Source organism: Physeter macrocephalus, chromosome 21 (assembly GCF_002837175.3).
Source record: "Physeter macrocephalus isolate SW-GA chromosome 21, ASM283717v5, whole genome shotgun sequence".
Classification (NCBI taxonomy): domain Eukaryota; kingdom Metazoa; phylum Chordata; class Mammalia; order Artiodactyla; family Physeteridae; genus Physeter; species Physeter macrocephalus.
The window spans coordinates 27,466,090-27,492,852 of record NC_041234.1 but is presented as its reverse complement, the minus strand read 5'-3'; the positions used below and the strand labels follow the sequence as shown (position 1 = coordinate 27,492,852).

The 26,763-nt window shown below is 33.9% G+C and overlaps 1 protein-coding gene across 11 annotated transcripts in view; it reads right to left on the bottom strand.

The window, feature by feature from the left end:
- The window catches only part of KDM6A (lysine demethylase 6A), a 205,431-nt gene that overhangs the window by 52,617 nt on the left and 126,051 nt on the right, over positions 1 to 26,763 (bottom strand). For all 11 annotated transcript variants that reach the window (XR_003677878.2, XM_028482583.2, XM_024116454.3 and 8 more), the window contains exons 7-10: positions 23,953 to 24,007; positions 19,863 to 19,897; positions 7,401 to 7,494; positions 4,555 to 4,681 (exon numbers count right to left, since the gene is read on the bottom strand). Coding sequence is in view for 10 of the 11 variants with exons in the window: in XM_028482583.2 (XP_028338384.1) it covers positions 4,555 to 4,681; positions 7,401 to 7,494; positions 19,863 to 19,897; positions 23,953 to 24,007 (311 nt within the window). In the remaining variant the exon portion in view is untranslated. The remainder of the gene's footprint in view (positions 1 to 4,554; positions 4,682 to 7,400; positions 7,495 to 19,862; positions 19,898 to 23,952; positions 24,008 to 26,763) is intronic.

Sequence of the window (26,763 nt, the reverse complement as noted above, 5' to 3'; positions counted from 1 at the left end):
CACTCTATGTTGGTAAGACTTGCTGAATCAGATTTCAATTCTCCTTTCTTAAATAATGAGGGCAAAAATTCTTTAATTCATACAAAATACAAACATAAGAAATACTATCAAGCTAACTATCAAGAATAGTATAAAATAGGATTAAGTACAGTATTTAATGACTAGTAAGGGTAGCAAGGTATGATTAAAGTTTCAAGGACCTGCCATTTTCTTAATGTAGATGTACCTGATGGATACACAGAACAGCAGCTGAAATTATAAATACAGAAATTATCTTTAGTGTTTGGCACTAAGGGAAAAAAATAAATAAAATCCAGTTCGTCTTCAAGGAGCTTACAATTTAGTTGAGGACTGAAGACACATTATAACTGTCATGATGTCATATCAAATGGCTAGCACAGACAGTAAGTGGTCTGAGAATTTAGGGTAGACACACTACTGGGGGTTTAGGAAAGACAAGAAAGGGAAGGGTAAGAGTAAAGGAACGGAATATGTGTAGATGCATACTGTTTAGATCAGTGATACCCAATTACCAGCCAGTATATGGCAATTTGGCCAAGCAAACGAAATGGAAAAACAACATACACATACATACATAAATTTTCCATTAAACTAATATTTGTATTGTAATTGACTTATTTTGAAATACTATTGACTGAGTAAACAGCAAGAAAAAAATTTAAACATCAAGTACTCCAAAAGTGTGGGAACCACTGATTCTGGCAGAGAAGGTGAGAAAAGGCATTTTGAAATGCTGCTTGAACAATATGAGCAAAACTTAATATAAGATAGCACAGATACAAACAGTAGAGGATTTTAAATCCAACCCAAGAATACCCTGAAGTTTGTTCTTCTAACAAGGGGAATGGCATGATGAAAGTACTTTATAGGAATATTAATCTGCTAACGACATGTAGGGATAAACTGAAAGGAAAATAAGTTATGGAGAGTAAAAAAAAGAAGGCAGTTATATTCACTGGTTTGGAATACGCCAAAATTAGAATGAAAGTAATGCAAGTAACAACAAAGAAAAAGACAGGAGAAACAATAAACCAAAAAAACAGATAAAGACTTTGTGACAGACTGATTAGCTATTCATGGGGGTGGGGTTATAATTTAGTTTTTAAGCCTGATTAAATAGAGGGAAAAAAATGGTGTTATCATTGGCAAAAATTAAGAAGAAGGAGCTGGTTCATCAGGGAAGAAAATGATGAATGAGGTTTGAAATATGCCGATTTTGACATGAGGTGTGGACATTAAAATGGGAAATGTTAGGTAAAGAATGGGAGATGTGGTCCTGGTGTTTAATACCTTGAAGTGTAGAAATCTAGACTTGGAATTCATCCATATGAAAGAGAGGGTATAAGAACATAGGATACCGACAAAGGAGAGGTAAAACTAAGCCTAAGCAATCACTAATATTGTGGTTGGGGCAATATAAGAAAGGTGAGTGACTGAGACAGAGAAGGCAGTGTCAGAGAGCATCTGCAAACTGTTTTATGAGAAGGGAATTTAGGACAAGAGGGCATTAACAATGCCAAACAGGGAGAGACACCACAAAGAAAGGGAATGCTTAACACACAGTAGAAAACGTGCTGTTTGTTGTTGTTAAATCAAAGCCAATCGCAGATTTATAGACAAATTTGCCTAACCGCTGGGAGGAATACGCAGTAATTCCCAAAACCAATGTTTTCATACTTGATTCCTACAAAATGAAAGTAGGAAACCAATGTGCCCAAATACAGATGTCCCAATCCAACTGCCAACCATTTTTCCTCTAATAAAACTTAACTAGGTTCCCCTGAGACAGCGCTGTGTAATTGAAAAAGCACTGGGTGTTGAACCTAGGATCTAGTCCCTGCTCTGATATTAGTTACCTGCGTGATTGTGACCTTGGACAAAACATTTTACTCCTCTGAGCTCACTTTCTAAAACATCTGCAAAATGACAAGGTTTACAGGGTGAACTAGGTGACCTCCTGGTCCTTCTCAGCTCTAACATTCTATAGTTCTGTGATAACACAGTCAATGATTAGTACCAGTTTAACAGCATTACCACATTACACTTTTGTTATGATATACACATGCCAAATGACAAATTCAATCTTCAACACAGACCTGAATGCAGAGGTAAGTAATAAAATGCCTCAGAAATATTAGGGTCATCAAATCCCAAAGTTGCTTACTGACACTTGAGATCTTCCTTCAGAGCTTTAATAACTTCTAAAATACAATTTATTTATAAAAATTTTCTCACAACAAAATAGATTTGAAGCAACACATTAGAAGTCAGCAAAAGAGGGTAAGAAAAGTAAACATCAAGGAAAAAAAAAGTCTAAACAGTCCTCAAATTATATTACAGATAAAAAATAATGAACACCAACATGATAATCTTGAACCCCCAAATAAGTTAAACTGTAGTAAGTATCCTTTAACTGAGAAGTCAGTAAACTATAGTTGGAAAATTTTACCCAGAAAGATTCAAATAAAAGCATCTCAATGATTTAAAATGTAAAACCAGTTAATGCTGGGGGGCGGGGGGGGGGACCTCCTATGGAATAGTGCTCACCAAGCTGAAAATTACAGCATTACTAAGATAGTAATTTTGGGGAATTCCCTGGCAGTCCAGTGGTTAGGACTCGGCACTTTCACTGCCAGGGCCGGGGTTCAATCCCTGGTCAGGGAACTGAGATCCCGCAAGCGGCGCGGCCCGGAAAAAAAAAAAAGAAGTAATTTTTGATGTTTTGTTATGTATTAATTTTCCATGCCTAGAATTAAGAAAAAATTATATTAAAAAGACATCCACACTATTGTACTGTATTAAACTACTGATCTTTATCTTAGGTCAAAAGGAAAATACTTTCTAGTACACATCCTTTTAATCTATATTAAAAGAAATTTTCATATATAAACATTAACACTAGAGGCAATGACTAGGCAAGGCCCTACTTCCCAGTACTAGACCTCCTTTCTGGTCACTGTATGAAGCCTATCACTGCACAATACTAATAGTAGTAACAGAGCTAGCTACAAATGCAAATGGTGTTCAGTTAGTTCATTTATTCCATTTATTGAATAGCCACTTTGCTAGGCAGACAGATACAAAGATGGTAAGATCCAGTTTCTGCTCCCAAAGATCTTGAGTGAAAGAGACAATATTTGGACTCTCAAGCTTTATTAATAAGCAACCCAATTTAGATGATTTTACAAGCTTGGGAAGGAATCAGAAAATCCCTGCTAAAAATAGCAACTTTTCCACTCAACTCTTATTGTATATTATTAATGAATAATCAAATTTTTTTTAAAGAAGGAAACATCTTAATATTATTCCCTCTCATACAAATATACTTTGCTATATTTAAAGGAAAAAAAAATGAAACCATACAAAATACTAAAATTTAACGTGACTATGTGGCAAACTCACTCTAAGTAAAATACTATAGAAAAGAGGAAAAAAGCTTAAAATTAAAACAAAATAGGATAATTTCCGAAGAATTCATAAAATTAAAACCTTTAGAATGGGAAGGTACCTAACAGAGAATCTAACCCGGGGCTTCGCAACCTCAGCACCATTGACATTTTGAGCCAGGTAATCTTTTACTGTAGAGAGCTGTCCCACTAGATGCCAGTGGCACTCCCCATAGTTGTGATAACCAAAATGTCTCCACAGACATTATGAAATGTCCTCTATGGGGCAAAATAGCCCCACCCCCACCCCCAGCATTGAGAACCACCAATCTAATTCTCTTATCAATAGAAAACTGAAGCCTCAAAAGGTTTAACTGTACCATCCATGATTCCACAAATAGTAGCCTAGCCAAGACTTGAATCCAAGTATCTCAGCTCATAGTCGAATGATCTTTCCACCATACTGCAAAAGCTAAAACCAATTAGGAACCAAAAAACAATCTGATAATGGTCCAAAAATATATTCTATCAGATACATATACATGAGGTATGTTTCAGATAATCAGTAAGCAAAATTCAGACATTCAAAGTACAAAAGAAGTTTATAGGCTTGCAAAAAACTATTTTCACTACATGTCACTTCTCCTTTCCAACAAATCCAATAATAATGTATCTACTTTCGCCTGTGATTTGAGATCTACTATTAATGTCTATTCTAAGGTATCTATCACTAATCAAAATGATAACTAGCAAAGTTCTACTGACTACTGGTAGTCACCAGGTAGAATGAAAAATTCTCTGTTCTGTTAAACAGACATATAAAGAAAACACTAGAAATCAAAAGGAAAGACATAAATAGTTGAATGAAAAATTACTATCTGCTATGACTTTTTAAAAACCAGCAATAATTTAAGTCAAATGAAAATTCAATAAGCAAAATAAGAAACGTCCTGATAGACCAGATATGCTGAAAGAAAACCACCACATTCAGCTTTATTTTTTAACTTCTAGAAATCTGTTATAAAATACTTAAGAGAGAAAATACACTGATCAAGTTATTAGTAAACTAATATTTTAGATCATAATTCAAAACTCTTAGCTGGAATAAACAAAAGCAAAACCTAAGTGTCTGATAAATCAGTCTTACCTTCCGAGGAAATACCAGGACTGGCCAGAATTAGGATCTGCTTCCAAGGACTTTTGGAGATATTGAATAGCATAGCTTTCCTTGGTGGCTTTATCTCCCAGGAGATCCACAGTATGATGCATCCAACCTATAGTAAGTGATTAAAGATATTTACCTAAATGACTTAATTATTCTTCTATTTTAAAGAATACCAAGCAGAAAACAAACAAGTAAAAAATACTCTTTTCAGTAAATTTATTCATTTAGCTTGGCATACACACTCCCAAAATTAAGAACTGTCAATTCTGGCCTAAGAAAGTCTGTTTTTAAAGTACAGTCAAAGCTATGAAGACCTTTCATTCCAGAGAAATTAAAACAATTTTAAGCATTGACTTATCACTTAGTAGACTGCAAACTACAGTTCTTTTATTCTCTGATTTTTGTATTTGAAAAGATTCCAAGGTATAAAACAAAGAATATAAAGATGTTAAATCTTATTCACTGTTCCGTGTAAAAATTTATGTGCATTTAAGAATCTCCAAGACAGTCTATTATTAACCCAATGTTTATTTCCAAGGAGTAAATATAAGCTATATAATCAATGATAGTTCAGAGTAAAACACACACATACAATCCCACCTTATTGGCACTGGCTACATATTTTCACACCTTATAAAATAAAAACTATAGAGCATTTGACAATTTTTTAAAACCCCAAGGCTATAAGAAAAGTCCATTCAAATGGTGCAAATAAAAACGGTACAAAATGGGTAACACAAATGTTTAATAAATAAATTTAGATAGTGCATAATCTCATATGTGGAATCTTAAAAAAGTCGAATACACAGAAGCAGAGAGTTGAATGGTGGTTACCAGGAGCGGTAAGGTTGGGGAAATGGGGAGATGTTGGTCAAAGGTTCACAGTTGAAGTTATGTAGGATAAGTAAGTCTAGAGAACATACAGCATTACAACTGCAGTTATTAATATTGTAATATATACTGGAAACTTGCTAATGAGAGAGTAGATTTCAGGTGCTCCCACCACACAAAAACAAATGGTAACTATGTGAGGAGATGCAAATGTTGACTAGTTTGACTGTAGTAATCATTTCACTATGTACAGGTGTATCAAAACATCATCTTGTACACCTTAAATACAACTGTTATGATAAATAAACAAGCAAGCAAGCTGGCTATGGAAGTAATCAAAAGACTTGATCATGGACTAGTGTATTCTATACCTTCAAGGCACACAGGAATAATTTGATTTAATTTGCCAGGGAATCATATTTCAGTTGTGGATCAATTCAAGTGCATAAAATCAGCTGTTCTTTGTGTATAGTCCACAGTACATAAAACAAATAAGGACCCTTATTTTCTGGCATTTATTATAGTTGCTGTGCTCCAAAAGACACTTTAAAAGGATTGAGTTACCATGTTTTACAGAAATATAAGTCAATCACACATCTATTCATCTGTTCTTCCCTTACCTCTCCTACTATTACTAGTAAGAACAGGACCTACCGTAGCAGGCTCTAAAAGGAGTTGCTTAATTTAAGCAACAGTGACAAGAAAGTAGGAAGGATTGATGTGCAGGCATAAATTAGACTCAATTAGGGGAAGTACCTTCCGTTTCAAAACCATGAAAAGTTTACCTATACACTCTGCCAAAGAAGACAGGTAATTCAAACGATTTCAATCTATTTCTTAAATTTAAAAGGTATATACGCATTTTTGCTATTGACACATTCTTCGCTGCAGCTAATTAAAAAACAGCTTGTATTCAAATATTAGCTGAATGAGTAAGCTGTCTGAAGGCATCACTTTGTTCTTTTTACTAACACAAAAGCTTTTTTGCTATACTAATAAACTTGTTTTAATTTAAGGATACAAATTCACATTACTCAAACACTACATGTAATCATTAAAAACAGAACTTTACTATAATTTTTAAAAGTATGGATAATTCAAGGAAAATTCTAACCAGAGATTAAATTAAAAACAAAGCTAAAAATAAAACCTTTATATGAAAGCAATGTGTTTATTTTGTATAACCGATCACATAATATGCATTCATATCATGAAGATAAGTGATAAAGTCTAAGCTTAAATAATTTTAAAATTACATTAAAAATAGTCACATCATGAAAACATTCATATTACTACAACGTTGGCTAAAACTTAAGAGTCAATTATTTGCCCAGACCAAAAACAAATTTTAAAAAGCTGGCGGGGGGGGGGGGGGGGGGGGGGACGGACAGGACCAAAAAAACCCCTGAAATACCAAATGCAGACAAGAAACATAACTCAATCACCAAGCAACAAAATTAAATGTTGGAGAATTCCATCATTATCTTCTTGGTGATAGTGACACATTATATCCAGATTACTACATTCCTTCATCTTCAACATTACAACAGAACTGCATGTGTAGAGAAACTATATATAGTGTTAGATGTTCCACAATTCTTACATAAAATGTTTTAGTTAGTATTATCAACAGAGCTATGAAAGCAAGCTCACCAACCACTAAGGGACTTTAGGTAAATCACTTAACTTCATTGAGTACTAAGCATATCTGGCACAAAGAAAGTATTCAGTCCCCCTCACCCATGGGTTGAGTACTAGAGTATAATTTTGAGGATTTAAAAGGACAAGTTGCACTAAAGAACTGTAATGAGATTGACTGTGAGATAGACAATGCTCGGCAGAAGGTGGAAACATCATGGGTTCAGATTAATTCTATCAACTCTGGGGAAAAGGAAAGAAAAGAAATAGGGTACATGAGCCACGTATTTACCATCTGTGACATGTAAAAAACATAAAGAGATGTACTTATAACACACTAAATGTATATTATTACATACCCAACTGTTGTAAGACAGTTGCTTTTACTTGTGCAGAAAGGTTTTCTGTCTGCAAAAGTTGTTCATAAGCTTCCTTTGCAGAATGATACTTCCTCTAAAGAGCAGGAAAAACAGATTTAAAGAAAATAAAATTAACATCTTTAAAGAACTAGCTCATATGTTAAGTTTTATATGATACTGATATTTTAGCGTATTTTTAAAAATCAACTGAAAGAGAAAAGCGCCTTACTGAATGTTTCTCTAACTCTAGACAGTTGGGGTTAATAGGCCATGTTTCAGAGTATCTAACACCAGTAAAACATTCAATATAACAAAGTATCATTAAAACATGACCTTTAACAATTTGCCAAATCTCAATAGTTAAAAAAAAAAAAAATCATCTCAACCTATTTAATAACATAAATGATTTCAACTTTACTTAATAACACTAATGAAACCAGAAAAGTATTCTACTTCCAAGTGCATCATCTGTCTGCCTAGAAATACCAAGTTCCAAAGCAACTTAACAGGAACAATAGAGCACATGTCAAAAATGCTTTAAAAAAACTAAGTGCAAAAGTAGTTGAAACCTAAGTTTAAAAGATATAGATACTGGTATATAAAATATCCTATGAAAAATTTTAGAATACATATATGATTTTGAAGACAACAAACCTCCCATAATTATAGTCTAATAATGTTTGCAATATTTAAGATTCCTTGGGCAAAACTCTAAATGAAACCATTTACCCACAGTTCTCATCCCAAAAGTACTAATATGACTGAAACCCATTATTGCTACAGTCCTAAAACTTAAAACCTCCCCACCACCACCCCCAAAAAGGGGAAAAGCCAACAAAAGAAAACCTCATAAATACTATCTTTAAAAAATACTTGGCAGAACAATGAAGTGGCTTTCATTCATATCACTGACAGTACACAGCTGCCTGAGCAAACAAATCTTTCTCCCCCAAAACATAGGTAGAAACACGAAACTAGCTGTGTGAGCCTCAGGCAAATCACCTGAAATATGATTCAACAGCCATAAAACAGATGTAGTGCCTGATCTTTCTATCTAGAGTTGTTCTAAGGATCAAATGAGAATAAAAAAGAGCTATGGAAACAAATAAGGAGCTCTATGAATGCAGTACGTCAACATGAGGAAGATTTGAAAGAACTGTCCATTGAGATTAACAGTAGTTATTACATAAACTTTTATTCATCAAGTAAATGAGTTCTCTTTAAACATTAATCTGGTCTGAAAAAGTAAATTAGACAATTAATGAAGGATAAGGATCAAGTTATTCAACTCAGTTCCTTCAACTGATAAATATTTGTTGAACACCTAATACATAACAGGAACTGCTTGGGACTACAGTGTAGTCAAGAATACAGATATAAAAACAAATAAAACATACTGTACTGTTAAAAAAAAATACTGTACTGTGTAAAATAACAGTATGATATTTCCCAGAGGAAGAAAGAGCATGTGGTAAATTTAGAGTACTAGCACACTGGGCAGAAAATGCAGAGACAAGCAGACAACTTCACAAAGACCTTCCTAAACCATGTTAAAAGACTATAGACTGTATCCTAAGACAATGGGGTACCAATGAAATAAGTTCAAGCAATATGATCAAATTTATATTTTAGAAAGAGCCCTTTGTGGAATTACCTCAACAAATGCTAAAACATACTTCCAAACACTAGTAATAATCATAAAAAAACCCAACATACTTGAAAAGCTTGTTGCATCGTATTGAGAAACATCAAGTTTGATTTCTACCTCCTATTATATACAAAAAACTGGCATCCACATTAAAGACCTAAATATGAAATGTAAAAGTATAAAACTAAGAGAAGAAAATGAAGGAGAGTATTTCTTTGAGATGTGAAAGAATATATTCAACCTGGCCAAAATGGCACAAATAAGGAGGAGTAAGGATCTGACTTGAAACACATAAGCAGAAAAATAGGCAATGGACATAAAAACCAACACATAAAAGGTGAAAAACATGTAAAGAAGTGTACACCTCTAGAAATCAGAAAATGCAAGTTTAAATGATATACTACCTTCTACCCATCAGATTGGCAAACATAAAGTTGGGTAGTTCTTAGTATGGTGGGGATGTGAGTAAAGGAAAATGCTCATGCCTTGCCTGAAGGGAATTTACTCATGAAATTAGGTATGCAAACATGCTCCAATCTAACAATCTCACTCTTGGGATATATATACCAAAGGAACCTTCCCAGAGGTAATGTTGTAAATGGTACTATTTGTAGTACCAAGGAGATGGACAACCTAGGTCTATGTCACTAGGTGAGTGGAAATATAAAATATGATGGATGCTTACAGCAGAACATTAAGTAGCAACTATAAACAGTATATAAAAGCAACATGAGTTTATCTGTAAAGGTGTTTAGTATAAAGTTTTGTCTCTGGTAATGCTGAAGTAACACTTCAGACAGCTTTAAATTCTGGATAAAATATAAAAGTTAACTATCAGAAAGTACTGAAAAGAAACAAAATCAGGCAAAAACAGAAGCTAATACTTAGAGGAAGGGAATGGCACTGGTTTAGTAACCCCATTTTTCTAGGATTTTCACCTGATGGCAGGCCCCAACTGGTATCTGGTTGGCTAGAACTCAAACAGAAATCAGCAATCTTACTAGCTTGAAGAATCAGAGGACAGACTTTGAAGCTATCACAAGAGCTGGAAGTGAGGGGAGAAGAAATCCCAGAAAGGAGAGGGAGAGAAAGAACAACAAATTCTGCAGTTAAACTGCTCAAATCCCTGGTTGACCACTGAACTATGCATGAACACAACAGATGTTCAGCAGCCTAAAAGAACTAAAGAAAGAGATTTAGCTGTTGCCAACCACAGGGATGACAAAGTTTCATGTGTGACTTGAGCAAAGTTAACTGGCTAATAAAACAAAAATATCACCTTCAGAAAAATATAATAAAATCACTCTCCACGATGTATTATTCATGATACCCAGAATAAAATTACCAGACTTGTAAGAATCAGGAAATTTTTACTCATGTTGAAAAGAATAGGAAATTAATGAAAACCAGCCATGAAATGACTCAGATGTTGACATTGCAAATAATTTTAAAGCAGCTATTTTAACAATGTTCACAGATGAAAAGGAAAACATAATCATAAGGAATGAATGGACCAAAAATCAGAGCACGTAAAGAGAAATTAAAAGAGAAACACAAGGAAATTCTAGAAATGAAAAATACTAATTTGAAATTTTTTTTTAAAGTTACTGGAAGGACTGAATAGCAGATTAAAGACTTAATTGGAGTCCAAGGAGAAGAGAGAAAGAACGGGGCAGAAAAAATATTGACAATATAATGGCTGAGAACTTTCCAGAAGTGATGACATCAAAATCCCATATCCAAAAGACTAAAAAAAACCACAAGTAGTATAAATATAAAGGAAAAACCAATACCTAAGTACATCATAGTCGCATACTTAAGAACCAAATGTAAAGAGAAGAACCTTGAAAGCAGCCAGAGAAAAACCACAAAATACAAAGGATACAACAAGAATGACAGCCAACTTTATGTAACCATATCAGTAACTGAATTAAATATAAATGGACTAGATATTCAAACAAACAACGGAGACTGCCAGACAGATTTACAAAAGTGAAAGAAAGCCAAAACCACAGTACTTGTAAGATATGCACTTTTTCATATAAGGATTCAAACAGGCTGAAATAAAAGGATGGGAAAAGATACCATGTAAACTCTAAGTATTAGAAAGCTGAAGTGACTAGGTTCAGATCAGATTAAGATGGCTTCAAGGCAAAGAGTATATTACCAGAGAGAAAGAGGAATATTTCATAATGATAAAGGACATATCAGGATGAGATAACAATAACAAAGCTTTAAATAAATGAAGACTGACAGAATTAACACTGATAAAATACAATTAATCTATGTAATTTATTCCAATTTCACCAACTGTCCCACTTATATCCTTTTTCTGGTCCAGGATCTAACTCAAAATCCCATGCTGTGTTAAATTAGCATGTCTCTTTACCATCCTCTAATCTGGGACAGATACTCAGTCTCTGACTTTCATTACCTTGACACTTAAAGCAGCGGTCCCCAACCTTTCTGGCACCAGGGACCATTTTCGTGGAAGACAATTTTTCCACAGACCGGGGATGGGGTGTGTTCCCAGGCGGTAATGCGAGCCATGGGGTGGGGGTGGGGGGTCAGGCAGTAATGCCAGCAATGGGGGAGCTGCAGATGAAGCTTCGCTCACTCGCCCTGCTGCTAACCTCCTGCTGTGCGGCCCAGTTCCTAATAGGGGTTGGGGACCCCTGACTTAAAGTACTAGCTAATTATTTTGAAGAATGGCGCTTTCAAATTAGTAAGCACCTTGTGGAAAGATATTCAACATTCCTCATACATTAATTAATTAAAATTCTACAGTAAGAAAAAGGTGACCCCTTTCCCCGTTTATTTATTCAATTATTCACTTATAGCAATATGAATATATTTTATTCTATATCTTATATACCACTATTATAATTGTTTCTAAACTTGTGTCAACCCCGTTTCCCTCAAGTTGGCTCCTTTATCTTTCCACATGCCCATCACTTTTTGAGCACTTCCTTACTTTTTGGCACCACGAAATGTTCCAGGGCTCATCTAGTAGTTTCCCTGCCTAAGCCCTGGAATCACCCACTTCTCCCCAAGAATTCCTGATTCCTTTTATTGAAGAATTGGATTTAGAAACAAAGATCTGGGTGCTAGTACATTCACTGCTGACAAGGTGGGTCACTGCTTCTAGGCCCTTGCAGGAAACAGAGCTAGGAAATATATTAATGTATACACACACACACACACTCTTACATCTCTATTTCTATCCAACTCTCTATTTCCATAAATAACCTATGTTCATAGTGATCCCTCCAATTCCAATCCAACAACACAGAATTCAGTCCAGCCTTTCTTCTTTTCTTACTTGTAAGTTCTCTGACACTGAAAATCTGGTTCTCACTATCCACAATACATTTACTTAATTGTTTACCCCTAATATTTACATAAAATAGTTGCAGAATTTCTGTCCATATCCCTGTGAGAAAGTAACTGTAGTGGAAGATTTGTTTACAGTTCTTTTGTCTCTAGCCTTACACTACAGAGTCAAAATACTATTCTCCAAAGTTATTTAGCTTAGTTCTTTTCATCCCTACCCCTCAGTATACTTTTATGTTATTCATTTGTAATACACAGTTAGGTTCATTTGTTACTGTTTACATTCTATTTTGGGCTAACTCACATTCTGGTTGGTCTTAATTATTCAATGAATTTTGGGGTGGGTATGTGAAACATAACCAGGTTCTAGGAGTTAGAGCTACATAAAAAGTATACTCAAGATAAGTTCTACTCCCTACTACCCCATTCACAACCATTCCTGGGTAGGTAACCAACCTCACTTGTTTCTGGTTTATCCATTTTCAGTATTACCTGTGCACAAGTGGGACGTGTATCTTGCTTTGCACATACATAGTTTCTTTCACAAAGGGTAGCATATTATACTTTTATACTTCACATTTTTTCCACTTAACAGTATATCCTGGAAATCATTCCATATAGTGATTTACCTAGGTCTTCCTCATTCTTCTCTAAAGCTGCATGGCACTCCACTGCCTGAATGTACCATGATTTATACGTACAACCATTCTCCTATGTATGGACATTTAGGTTGCTTCCGATGTTTTGCAATCACAAACAATGTTCCAAAAGATATCTTTGTGCCTATATATTTTCATATTTCTGGAGGTATATTTTCATATTTCTGGAGGTATATTTTCAAGGTAGATTCCTAGATTTGGGATTGTTGAGTCAAAAGGTAAGTGTATATAGAGTTTTGCTAGATTACTGCATGTACTTTTGTTAGATTATTTTGTTCCAGATGGGGTGTACCAGTTTGCATTATCACAATGCATGAGAGTGCCTGTTTCACTACCATAGCCACTTAAACTTTTCACCAATCTCACAGGTAAGAAACTGTATTTCAGTGTGCTTTAATTTGCATTTCTTTAACTGGGTGCGTTTGAATACTTTTTTCACATGCTTAATGGCTGTTATATCTTTTTTGTAAAGTGTCTGCTCATGTCATTCTTCCCAGTTTTCTATTGGGTCTTGTTTCATTGTCTGTCAAATTTTAAGTTTGTTATATATCACAGATATTAGCCCTTTGTGCTATATGTTGTAAACATTTTCTCCCAGTTTCATAGGTGTCCTTTGAATGTACGGTTTTTTTGTTTTGTTTTTATTTTGCCATGCAGAAATTATTTTTATGTTGCTCAAACTGATTGGTCATTCTTTTTATTGCCTCTGAATTTTGAGCCATAGTTTAAAACTTTAAAAAGCCTTTTTCCTACATCAAGGTTGAAGAAGAATTAATGTTTCTTCTAGTATTTGTACAATATCAATGTTTACATTTTGATCCTAATTCATCTGTAGTAGTTTATTCTTGTGAATAGTTTGTGTTATGGGTCTAATTTTATCTTTTTCCAAATGGCTACCTTACTGTCCCAGAACCAGGTATGAATAAATCTACCTTAGCTAAAGGAATGTAAGATATTACCTTTATCATATACTCAATTTCTCTATGTACACTGGATCTTTTTCCTGGCCTTTCTATGATATTTCACTGGTCTATTTGTCTAGTCACATGCCAGTACAATACTTTTAATCATATAGGCTTCCTTGTAATATTTTAATATCTAGTAGGGTTAATATAACCCATACAATCCCTACCATCACCACCAGTGTTATTCTGGCTATCCTAGAATGTTTCTCCATGTCAACTTACCTAATTGCTTTAAAAAGTTTATTAGTAATTTTTACTGATGTTGTATTACATTTAAAAACTAACCTAAATTCCCATGAACATCTTTATACTATTGTCATAGTATCTCTTTTAAGTTTATTGTTAAGTATTTAATTACTTTGCTGTTATTACAAATGGCAATATTTTCTAACAGTGTGCTCTCTAATTATTGTTGCTGAAAGCTATTAATTTCTGTATGTGCCTCTAATTGATTTTTCTTGTCTAACTGCATTGGTTAATACCTATAGTACAATAATGAGGAGTAATGAAGACAGAGGGCATCTTTTGCCTTGCTCCTGATTTTTGTGAAAATGCCTCTAGTGTTTCCCTTTAAATAAGATACTGACTTTGGAATTAAAGTACATGAATTTATCATGATAGGAAAATAACCCTTAATACCTATGTCCAAGAGTATTTTTAATTGGGAATGGGTATTGAGTTTATCAAAGGCTTCTTCAGCATCTATGATGATAGTGACTTGTTTTTACCTTTAGCTCTATTATTATGATGCATGATATTAATAGATTTCCTAATATTCAATCAGCCTTGTATTCCCAGAGTGAATACCACTTGGTCATAGTATATTATTTGCTTAATGAGGTAACAGATTGTTTGCTAATATTTTACTTAGTATTTTTATACCAATATTCATCAGTGATAATAGTTTGTATATTGATTCTTTTTTGTACTGTCTTTATCAGGCTTAGGCATCAATGTTACACTTGTTTCAAAAAGGAATGGGGGGAAACAGTATGTCACTTCCTCAAAAATTTTAACAGAATTACCACATGACCCAGTAATTCCACTTCTGGGGGTATATATCAAAAAAAATTGAAAGCTGGGACAAAAACAAATATTTGCACACTCATGTTCACAGCAGCATTATTCACAACAGGCAAAAGTTGGAAGCCAGGGCTTCCCTGGTGGCGCAGTGGTTAGGAGCCCGCCTGCCAATGCAGGGGACACGGGTTCGTGCCCCGGTCCCGGAAGATCCCACATGCCGCGGAGCGGCTGGGCCCGTGAGCCATGGCCGCTGAGCCTGCGCGTCCGGAGCGTGTGCTCCGCAACGGGAGAGACCACAACAGTGAGAGGCCCGCATACCACAAAAAAGAAAAAAAAAAAAAAAAAAAAAAAAAAAAGTTGGAAGCCACACGAGTGTCCACTGACAGATGAATGGATAAACCAAATGTGGTGTATACATACAATGAAATATTATTCAGCCTTTAAAAGGAATGGAATTCTGGCACATGCTACAATATATACAAACCTTAAAGACATTATGCTAAGAGAAATAAGCCAGACACAAAAAGACAAATACTGTATCATTCCACTTACATGAGGTACCTAGAATAGTCAAACTCACAGAGACAAAAAGTAGAATAGTGGTTGCCAGGGGCTGGGGTGAGGGAGGAATGAGGAGTTATTCTTTAATGGGTACAGAGTTTCAGCTTGGGATGATGAAAAAGTTCTGGATATGGATGGTGGTGATAGTTGCACTATAATGCGAATGTACTTAATGCCACTGAATTGTATACTTAACAAATGGCTAAAATGGTAAAGTTAATGTCAGGTATATTTTACAATTAAATAAAAAAGAAGACACCAAAGAACTGTGGCCTGTAGTTAATGTTTAGAAGCAGATTTTTGTTTCCATTATATTGTAAAAATATGCTATAGAATCAGTAAGTGCAGAAAGGACTTTAATTATTATCAAACACATAAGTCTCTCAAGGTCAGATTAAAAGCTGTTATAAGCCCCCTATCCGTCTCAAAAAAAGGAAAAGAAATGAGAAAGTTTCTCTCCATTTCTAGTGGTCTGGCATAATCTATAGAGTGCTCGAATTATCTGGTATTTAAAGGCTTGGTAGAATTCCCCTGTAAAACCATCTGGGCATGGTACTTTCTGTAGGGCATTACTTAATTTTCTCTGTTTCTTTTTATGAAAATTGGCTTTTTATAACTTTCCTAACTCTAATGAGGTCAATTTCTCTAATCCGTATTTCCCTGGGAAACAGTCCACTTTATTTAAGTTTTCAAATTCATTTGCATACAGGTCTGCTAAGCAGTCTTGTATGACTGTACTAATTTCTTCTGTTTCCATGGTTATCTTACTTTATGTATCTGTGCTTTATCTCTCATTTATCCTCCTGATCAAGTTAGTTTGTGGTTTATCTATTTTGTTAATTTTTTTCAGAATATTAAGGTTTTGACCTATTAATTAGATCTACTGTTTTTCTCTCCTTTTCACACTATTCATTTCTTTCAAAAAAAAAATCTTTCTTCCTCACAATATTGTTTTCCTTACCATGATTTTTGTTTGTTTTGTTAACATATTTCCTCACACTGAACTAATCTTGAATTCATGGAATAAACCCTAGGTAATCATGACATACTTACTGCATCTTTAAATGTCAGCTGGAATTTATTTTTCTTTCTTTAGAATTTTTGGATTTGTACAATATGCATAAATGAAACCAGTCTACAGTGTTTCAGTCATAAACTACTGCTAGTTAGAAGACAATGTTAAAAATGAAACTAGTAATTCTTATCAACAGTGTTATTCATAATACCATTATTTGTTATTATCTCTCAAGGGAGAATAGTTAAATTAGCTACAGTACATCTCTGCAAAGGGATACAATACAGCTCTACATGTACTGATAGGGAATGATTTCCAAAATATAATACTAAGTTAAAAAAAACAATTTAAACAAGATCAAGAGAGAACATATGTAACGGGCTATTATTTCAGTAAAATAAAAACAAATATATGTGCAAACATATATATGGATTTGCTTTTATATACACTGAGATTCTCTGGAAGGATATAAAAAAAAACACTGGTTATGGTGGGTGGTGGCTTTCGGGAGGGGAATAGGTGGCCAGGGAAAAGGAGGGAGGAGGATACTATACTGTGTATTCTTGCAGGCACTTTCATTTTGGATTATCTACTCAAAAATAAGTAACACTGTAATAACAAAATTAAAAGGGAGAAATCCTTTAATCTTTAAAGGTTATTTAGAATTTAGATGGTGACTTGTTCAAGTTATTTCATTAAAATCAAGAAAAAGAAATGAAGGCCAGTTAATACTATTATTACTATTAGGGGAAAAAAATGGTTCTGGGGGGCTCAGCTAATGAAATGGGAAAGGTAAATTAAATAATTGATATAAATATCCAATAATTCATAAAATATTTACTTGGAGATACGACATTATACAGAAAACAAAATTATCTTTATTTAGATAATCTAAGAATGGGTGTGGGTGAGTTGACATGACATCACATTAAAATTAGCCAAACCTAAACAGAACTACCATATGATCCAGCAATCCCACTTCTGGGTACAGGTATATTTCCAAAGGAAACAAAACCATTATCTTGATGAGATAACTGTACTCCTATGTTCACTGCAGGATCATTCACAAGAGCCAAGAATGGAAACAACCTAAGTGTCTGTCTCCAGATGGATCAAGAAAATGTGGTATATAAATAAAATGGAATGATATTTCAGCCTTAAAAAAAGAAGGAAATCCTGTCATTTGTGACAACCTAGGTAAACCTGGAAGGAATTATGCTAAGTGAAATAAACCAGACAGAGAAAGACACATACTATATGATATCACTTATATGTGGATTCTTTTTTAAAAGGGGTGGGAGTGGGGAGTTGAACTCATAGAAAAGACAGTAGAAAGCATTGCCAGGGGGTGGGGTGGAAGAAATAGGGAAAGGTTGGTAAAAGGGTACAAACTTCCAGTTACAAGACGAATAAGGTCTGAGGATCTAACATATAATATGATGACTATAGTTGATAACACTGTATTGTACAACTGAAGTTTGTTAAGACAATCAAACTTAATTGTTCTCACTGCCCCCACTTTAGAGATGTGAGGTGATGGGCGTGTTAATTAACTCAGTGGGGGAAATCATACATATATCAAATCATCACATCTTATACTTTGTAGGTAAGCCTTTTGTTTCCCTTAATTTTTCACCTGAAAATAAAAATCCTTGTTATAAGCATTGGAGTAGAGATTTTTCAATCCTTTCATATGCTTACAGTGTCATCTTCCTGTCATCTAATAATTATATACTCTGCCTAGCACAAATTTTGTTCTTTTTGTTTTGCTTAATCTTAATGGGCACTAAAATTTATCAAATGAAAGAATCAGTGGGGGGAGGGTCCAGTACCCACATTACCTTCAAGAGATTAAAAAAAAAAATTAACACCAACAGACAACTTCTCATCAGAAACAATGAAAACCAAAAGACAATGGAATGTAAATTTTAAAGCGGTGAAATAAAAATAATCAAATAGAGTTCCATCTCAAGCGAAAAACATTCATTAAAAAGAAAGGCGAGTGCTCGCTTCGGCAGCACATATACTAAAAAAGGAAAAAAAAAAAAAAAAAGAAAGGCGAGATAACATCTGCTTTACCTAATGACAGACCAGAGAAATCTCACTAAGAACTAGAAAATCTGGGAAATAAATCAGAGCTCATCCTTTTGAAGACAGCAGAGATCTCCTGAGGTAATGAAAACAGAAGGAGTTAAGACTCCAGGGAAAGAACTTTGGAGAGGAAGCTTATTTCTATAGCTGCTTTCACCCTGGGGCCTTTACTGATTTGGCAAACATCAGCAGTTGGCAGGAGGCTGGGATTAGCGTTGGCAGGTAAAGACTCTGATCCACAACATGAATGTAATTCTCAAATGCATCCTCTCAAGGTGGATAAAATCCCTAGATTAGTAGAGTATCCAAACCTGAGTGTGCATGAATTATGAGTCAGTGGATGTGCGCGCATGTGTGTGTGCGTGCGAGTACGCATGGGGGCGGGAAGGGTGGGCGTGCGCACAGATGGAGGTGTCCAGGAAACAGATGTTAATTGTTTAGACCACCCCATGGTGGCTCCGAAACAAAACAGACCTTAGAAATTATGCAGAAATATATAACAGTATTTTTTTTTCTAAAAAGCTGTTATAAAAATTGTTTTTTGGGTAAACTATGATTACCTAATATTTAGCCTCATACCAACTTATGCCTGATTTTCCATACCACTGCCTACCTAGACTAAATGTCTATGTTTTATGTCCTTTATCATATAACTAAGCAAAATCTGCCATACATAAAAATAAAATTTTCTAAAATTAAACTAAAAAAGTTTTTTAAATACAGCAGCCATAAAAGTAATGGTAATGACATCAAGAGGTTACTAATATGCCTTTCAAACAGTGATATGTGGAAGGGATATTTTAATCTTAAGAAAAAGTGAAACTAAAAACAATGCATTATAACAACCATCTATAAACATTTCAAAAAGAAAACTAGGCATTTCACATCAAGAATAAGAGAAATCTTCTTAAATACAGCCATTTAAGCCTGCAGATAGTTTGAGTTTAGAGGCAAATCATATTGAATGAAACGTCTTTATATACAACAAGCACTCTGTGTAATAACTGTAACACTAAAGCAAAATCTTGACCACATTTAATGAGTATAAAATGTATGTAAGAAGTAATGCCCAGAACTCCATTAAATTATCTGTATATCTGATTCCACTTAAAATGGTATGGGTGATCATTTTTGTTTGTTTTAAGTAAGCTAAGTTAAAACACTTACCTGGGTTTCATATAAGTGGGCAATGTGAAATTGAACTGCAAAGATGACGGAAAACAAAAATCAATAATAATACAGCAGTGTTTGGGTAAATTTAATTAAGAATATAAAATGTAAAATATAAGCACCATCTCTACTACACAGATTTAAGTAATTATAGAACATAACTTTTATTTTTAATAACACAGAAAACATACACGAACATAAGAAACCACATGTATTCACTGTTGGCCGTTACTAAATTCTGTCAATGTAATTATTAAAATTAATATTAAAATCTAAAGCAAGTGGGTATACTTCTTACAAAGTTCAAAATGGCAACATTAAGCAAATGAAGAAAACTTTTATAACCTATACACATTTCAAAACATGGTATTTAAAACCTGAGTTACAAGTCAAAAGCGAAAAGTGTTTGATTAAAAGAACAAAAATACCCTCTAATTTTTTTCCTTATACCGTATTTCATATCAATGTTTATAAAGAAGTCATAGACAAGGGTGACACTAGTAATAACACACAGAGGAAATAAGTTGCATTTCTCTATCAGTTCTTCATAATCTTTTTTTAAAGTCAAACCACTTGCAAGGCAAGAATAGTAAACAGTCTCAACATTAACAAGTATCTCTTGAAAATCAAATAAAAATATACATATTTCAGCTTTTATTTTCAGCTCTTCCTGATACTACACCACCAGAATATGAATGATTCAACAAAAGCAACAATGAACCAGGAATCAAAACTGGATTCTGGTTTACTTAAATAATATGACTTTCATCCTTCAATGACAAATCTTTTTTTTAATGTTCTATCTACCTGGATTTCATAGTTGAACTTCAAGGTGTCTGGGAGCCTTTCAAAATTATATGCATAATATATATGTGGATCTTTAAAAACAAGGTCCACAGCTATCATCAATTTCTCATCGCCATCATAAACTAACTCTCTCACTGACTCCCATAACTGTAAGAGTCACCTGGGACAGGCTTACTAAAAATAGAGATCCCTGAGATTATATTCAGTGATCCCAGGCAAGGCCTGGAAAGGTGCCTTTTTATTTAGTTCTGCAAGGGATTCTGATACCTGTCCCTAGACCAGCACCTGGGAACAGCTGAAGTAAATAAGCATAAAGACCAAAACAAAATATATAATGAACTTTAATATCAAACAACATTTTTGGATCAAAAGTAAAGTACTGCCCTCTCCATATATAATCATTAAATATTGCATGTTAAACAATCAGAAATGAGGCAAAATAAAAACATCACCTTTAAAAGTTGAAAACCAACATTTTGTGAAAAGCACATAAAAATAATAATAAAAGTTCTACAGATATAAATATCCCCTTTACCTATATCTGTTGAGGGGTTTTCTTATTTCCTAGTCCCCTTTTCCAACACAGCTCTCCTTGAGAGTTCCAGTCCATCTCACCTCACTACATCATTAGAGGGAGGACCGGGTTACAGGTTAAGAGAATGAGGAAGAGATGGAAAATCTATGCCCTTCTCCCCTCAATCTTCCTACTCCTCTAACAAAGGTGACATGGAAAGGTCACATGGAAGAAAAGATCAGCAGCACGGTGGCATTCTATTACCATCCCAAACTTCCTCCAGGCTCAGCAAGGGCTTTCCTATCCCATGAGTTACTAAATCCAGTATCATCTTTTGTGGTATGAAAACCAATCTATATTTAAATTCTTAAAAGTCCTCTTCAAAGTGGAACATAACCATACAACTAAGAAAAAGTTTCACTTGGCAAGTCTCAATTAGAGGTACAAAGTTTTAACAAATATTGCCATAAAACATTCTGAAATTAAACTTTTTTCAGAAATTAATACATTATTTTTAGAATTAATAGAATTAATTAAATCTAGAAGGAACAATTTTATCCCAAGGGGCAATCATATAATGAGAAGTCTCACATCACCATGATTCTACTTTCAAAACACAAACTGTAATTAACCCCTCTTAAACAGCTCTAGAAGCGGCAAGTGTATCTACTTATTTTCTTTAATTGCATAAATGAATTGTGCCATAAAACAGAAATCTCATACAGACTTTTTTTTAAAGCTCACTTTACTTTCTAAAATCTTCTGAACTTTGTAGCATGACAAAGTAACATGGAAGATTTCAAAAAACAGTCAACGTCTGTGGCATATCTAAATAGGTAATGATATAAAAAATTCAAAGAGAAATAAGTTTTACAAAGATAATAGAGAGCCTGATGTTTAAACAGTAATAATATCTAGCTCAAATTAAGTAGTCTGTGTTTGCTAGTGCTCTGTGAGACATCAGCCATTATTACCATGGTTATCAAGTAGCTTTGTTGATTGTCAAAAATAAACTACCCTAATCAACTGAACTATAATGGCCTAATGTCTCTAAATAAAGCACATGCCCTTCCATTAGAGTGACAAACCTTTTAGCACTCAAAGTTCTGAGTCTGGGGAAATGTCTCAGTCCTGTGCAAAACAGGACATTGGTCACCCTCCCTCTTATTTCCCTTCTCAACAACCAAAAGAAAGAGAGTCGTGGTAAGCTCGAAAATGTATTCATGATTGTTCAAACTGTCCTCTTCAAATTCAACAAGATCTGCCCTGTGGTACTCATTCTACATAGGTGTTTTCCTTCAGGAGCAATGATCTACAAGTAAGATTTAACTTCAACGGAGTAGAATAAAATGAGGATTTACAAAAATATTTAGTTTGAAATTTATGTAACGTCCCTCAAAGGTTATCATTCAAACTGACAAGTACGTATGAAAGTTAGTTTTTAGGCACTAGCTACAATCAATTAAATGAAAATCAGATTTTTTTCTTATTCCCATAAATTAATTTTAAAAGGATTTTAAGGGTTTATATTCTAGATGGTTTACATAACCTGGATATATAATTAAGGAAAAAGTATAAAAAATTAACACTTTATAAATTAATATATCAACGAGGTAAATCCTTTTTCTAATTTATCCTCATCTTAGAAACTAAAATATTGCTGCATTTGTTACCTTCCCACCATTTGTTCTGGAAATACACTGATCAGTACTAAATCCTGAGTTTCATTTAAAGAAAATAGAATTCTTTTAAGTTTTCTCAGAAAATTGCATTTAGTAGATTTATGAGATAATTGGTCTAGATAATAATTTAATCCACACTATGTCTTAATTCATGTTATATGCAAGTTATATTCAAATTTCGACCGTTTTTTTTCACTGATTCAATCATTTGGGGGCATTTTTACCACTGAGACTTCTCTTCACTAAACTCCTTTCTATATGGTTAAAAAATGAAGTCACTTACAGCAAAATACTGACTCTGTAAAATCTAGAATCTTTTTACTGATCTGAAATTTTCATGAAGAATGACTCAATTTTTCATACACTCTAATTATAAATTTTATTGTTCAAGTAAGAAAGTTTTAAAGAAATCCAGCTTGAATCCAATGCATATTCTTTAAACTTTTATTGGCTACCTTAAAGTGCACTAAATAAATATGCCAACACATACTTATTGATAAACACATGATAATCAACCCAATCTGCTTTTGGAAAGAAACATACATAGAAGCAGAAAATAAATGTCTAAAGAAAACCACTGTATCAGAACATGCTTCACACGTTCTTTTTTAATTAACTGAAAAATCTCACCTCAATCTTTATGTATGATGCTTAAAACTATAATAGAAAGTCAAAGTATATCTTCATAATTACCAATAATTTTAATACCACAAAGCCCAAATCAGTGAGCTAACACATATGAATCTTTGTATACTCAGTTTTCCTAAGATTGGCAAACCCTGTTTTTAATCCCCCCAAGTCATCTACAATGTAATTAATACACAAATAATCAATCTTGCTCACTAGCACAGATAATTTAATTCAACAACCCAGTTCACTGGCATATCTATTTTAGACACAGGCTGCTGCTCATAATAACTGGTCTCACATGTTCCATTTGTACAAGTAGCCATGGCAACAAATACAGTTAGATTCAACAATTCTAGGGAAAAAAATTACACAGGATTTATGACTATTATTACTATTATTTGCCATGAAGTGATCTGAACACATGCAGAGAACTATGGTACTTAGTAATACTTACTTTCAGCATTGGACAAAGTGCAGGGATTACAGTCAACCAAAGCTAACTGAAAATGCTGCAAGAAGAGTGAGAAAATTAATGCACTAAATTCAATCATATAAATGTATTTTAAAATAATTTTCAGGTATATAAGGTCTAATATAATAATGAAACTATGCTATGCAAATAAAACATACTAGACAACCAACTAGCTTTACCTTGAACATTTACTGCTGGCAACAAACATGTTGAATATTTTCTTCAAACAGTTGAGAATGGAGAATTGGGGTAAGAATTAACTTGATATCAAGTTATCCTACATAAAATTTTGTTTATATGGAAAAAGAATCAGGTTTTTAAGTCTTCTAGTAAATAGGAAGTATTAGGTATAGAACACATCATTATTTTAAAAACTGAAAGTAAAAGTTCAATGGTATTAATGTATTAAACACCACTATCTCAAAATGATGTGATTTTTTTTAAAAAAATGACTATGAGAATTATCATAAAGGGTAAAACTATCTGCCCTTACTGATTCTTCAATAATTACTGTATTTAGTATCTTGTAAAAGTATCTTAAGTACCACAAAGAATGCATCAAATAGCCACACAAAACCAATGCACATAAAGAAAACCACTGATACACATTTCAGTAAACTAAAGGGAGATGAGGGAGTAGGGTGGGGATGGCATGACCTCATAGTTTCATTTCTAGTATCTAAACCAGATGCAAAATAGATGTACATAAATCAGCAGAAATAACTATCAATTATGATCATCAACCCCCAAACCTGAAGATGCCATAGTAAAATATCTAGCACCCATCCATCTTTGCAACCAACAGAAATGAAAGGCAATTATCCTTTTAGAATGTACATGCTATTATATGTGTAGGCAATATTAAACCACTAATAATTTACAGCATCCACTTGTAATAATGTCATATAAGCCTGCCCCCCACCAAATACATGTCAAACTCAAGGTGTAACACTTATCTTTAAGAATACAAATCATCATCGAGAACAGTGGATGCCATCTGGCATCTAGTGTATCAACATTAAATCTGCTACATAAACTAAGAGAAGGCATACAAGTACTAGAAGTGGTATAAAATATTTAAAATTTAAAAAAAGGTAAATCTCTTTGAACTCTTCTAAAAAATATTTCCAGAAATGTATATTCAAATTTTCTGAGTCTCCACAAATTTTTACCATTAAAAGTAATCAAAAGCCAAAGTATACACCATTTTCTAAAAATTACCACTCCTATCCACAATCCAAATGCCTAAAGAGTTATATTTTTTTAACTGTTGGATAAACTGAAAATTGATATGTACAATGACAACTTCTAGATATAAGCCCAAAAAGAACTTTCTTTACCAAAACTTTCTTATCAAGAGAAATCATCATCAGCAAGCTTTTAGTACTATATTTCAGAACAGAATCAACAAAACTGCACTTGGTCAACTAGAACCCTCAATTAACAAAAATAAACTAATGTCAGCTACCCAGTGTTACAATGAAAGAAAAATTAGAAGACATAATTTGGTATGAATCAGTAGTTTTTACATTCATTCACGAATGTCTGTTATGTGCTTGCATAATTAGGCTAGCCTACATTTGCAGTACTCTTAATATTTAAGGGTTGTAATATTCTGAATGGGCAAGCTACTAACGAAATGACTATGACCCTTAAATGTTAAATATTTAATCCATTCAACAAATACTTCAAGACCCTATAATGTCCTTAGGACAATGCAGATACTAGGGACACAACGATCAACAAACCAAAAGTGAAAAATTCTTTGCCGTGATTGACCGAACGAAAAAAAATCCAACATCTGAACACTTCAAGAACTGCTTTTATTCTCCCCTGGCCTACAAAGCAGATTGTATGTCCTCAAACATCCTTTTAGTGTGCTACCATAGCAATAGAAAACAGACTATTTTAAAAAGTGAGTACTATGAAAGCAAAGCACGCTTTATAACCAGTTGTTTTCCTCTAGACAAAAAGAGGCACAGCAGCCACACATTCAGACTGTACTATATTTCTAAGCCTAATCTATCCTGCCAGCATAAATTACTATTTAGATAAAAGAAGACAGACCTTTCCTAGCTGAGTCAAAGGATACAAACTGACCTGCAAAGAAACACCCTTTAAGATGGCAGTATTTTAGTTTTGCTATTTCACTGAAATCCCACGAAGAGCAGAGATGCATAATTCAAATTGCCCAACCTCCATTTCATCTATCAATATATTCAAGGTCCTACAGCAAAAACTGGCAGAAGTAGTTCTGGACCATGTTTTATATAATTATCAATCAATCTTAAAATCAGCAATGAAGTCACTGACGCACCATTTCAAACCCAAAATATCATGAAATATTAAACATTTCCAAACCACAATGATGTCTAAAAATTAACTCAGCAAAAGAGCACATATTCAAAAACAGGCATGTGAGAATGAAAGAACTTACAGAATAACTACTTAAGTTTAAGAAACTAAGAATAGCCACACAAAACCACCCCACATAAAGAAAACCACTGATACACCTTTCAGTAAACTAAAGGGAGATGAGGGACTAGGGTGGGGATGGCATGACTTCACAGTTTCATTTCCAGTATCTAAACCGGATGCAAAATAGATGTATCTTTAACATATAAATCAGCAGAAATAACTATCAACTATGATAATCAGCCCCAAACCTTGAAGATGACATGGTAAAATATCTAGCACCCATCGTTGCAACCAACAGAAAGAGTTAGGAAATAACTGTACCTCACACCGAAATATTGCAGTACTGAAACTGACTACTGCTGTGTGAAGTACTTA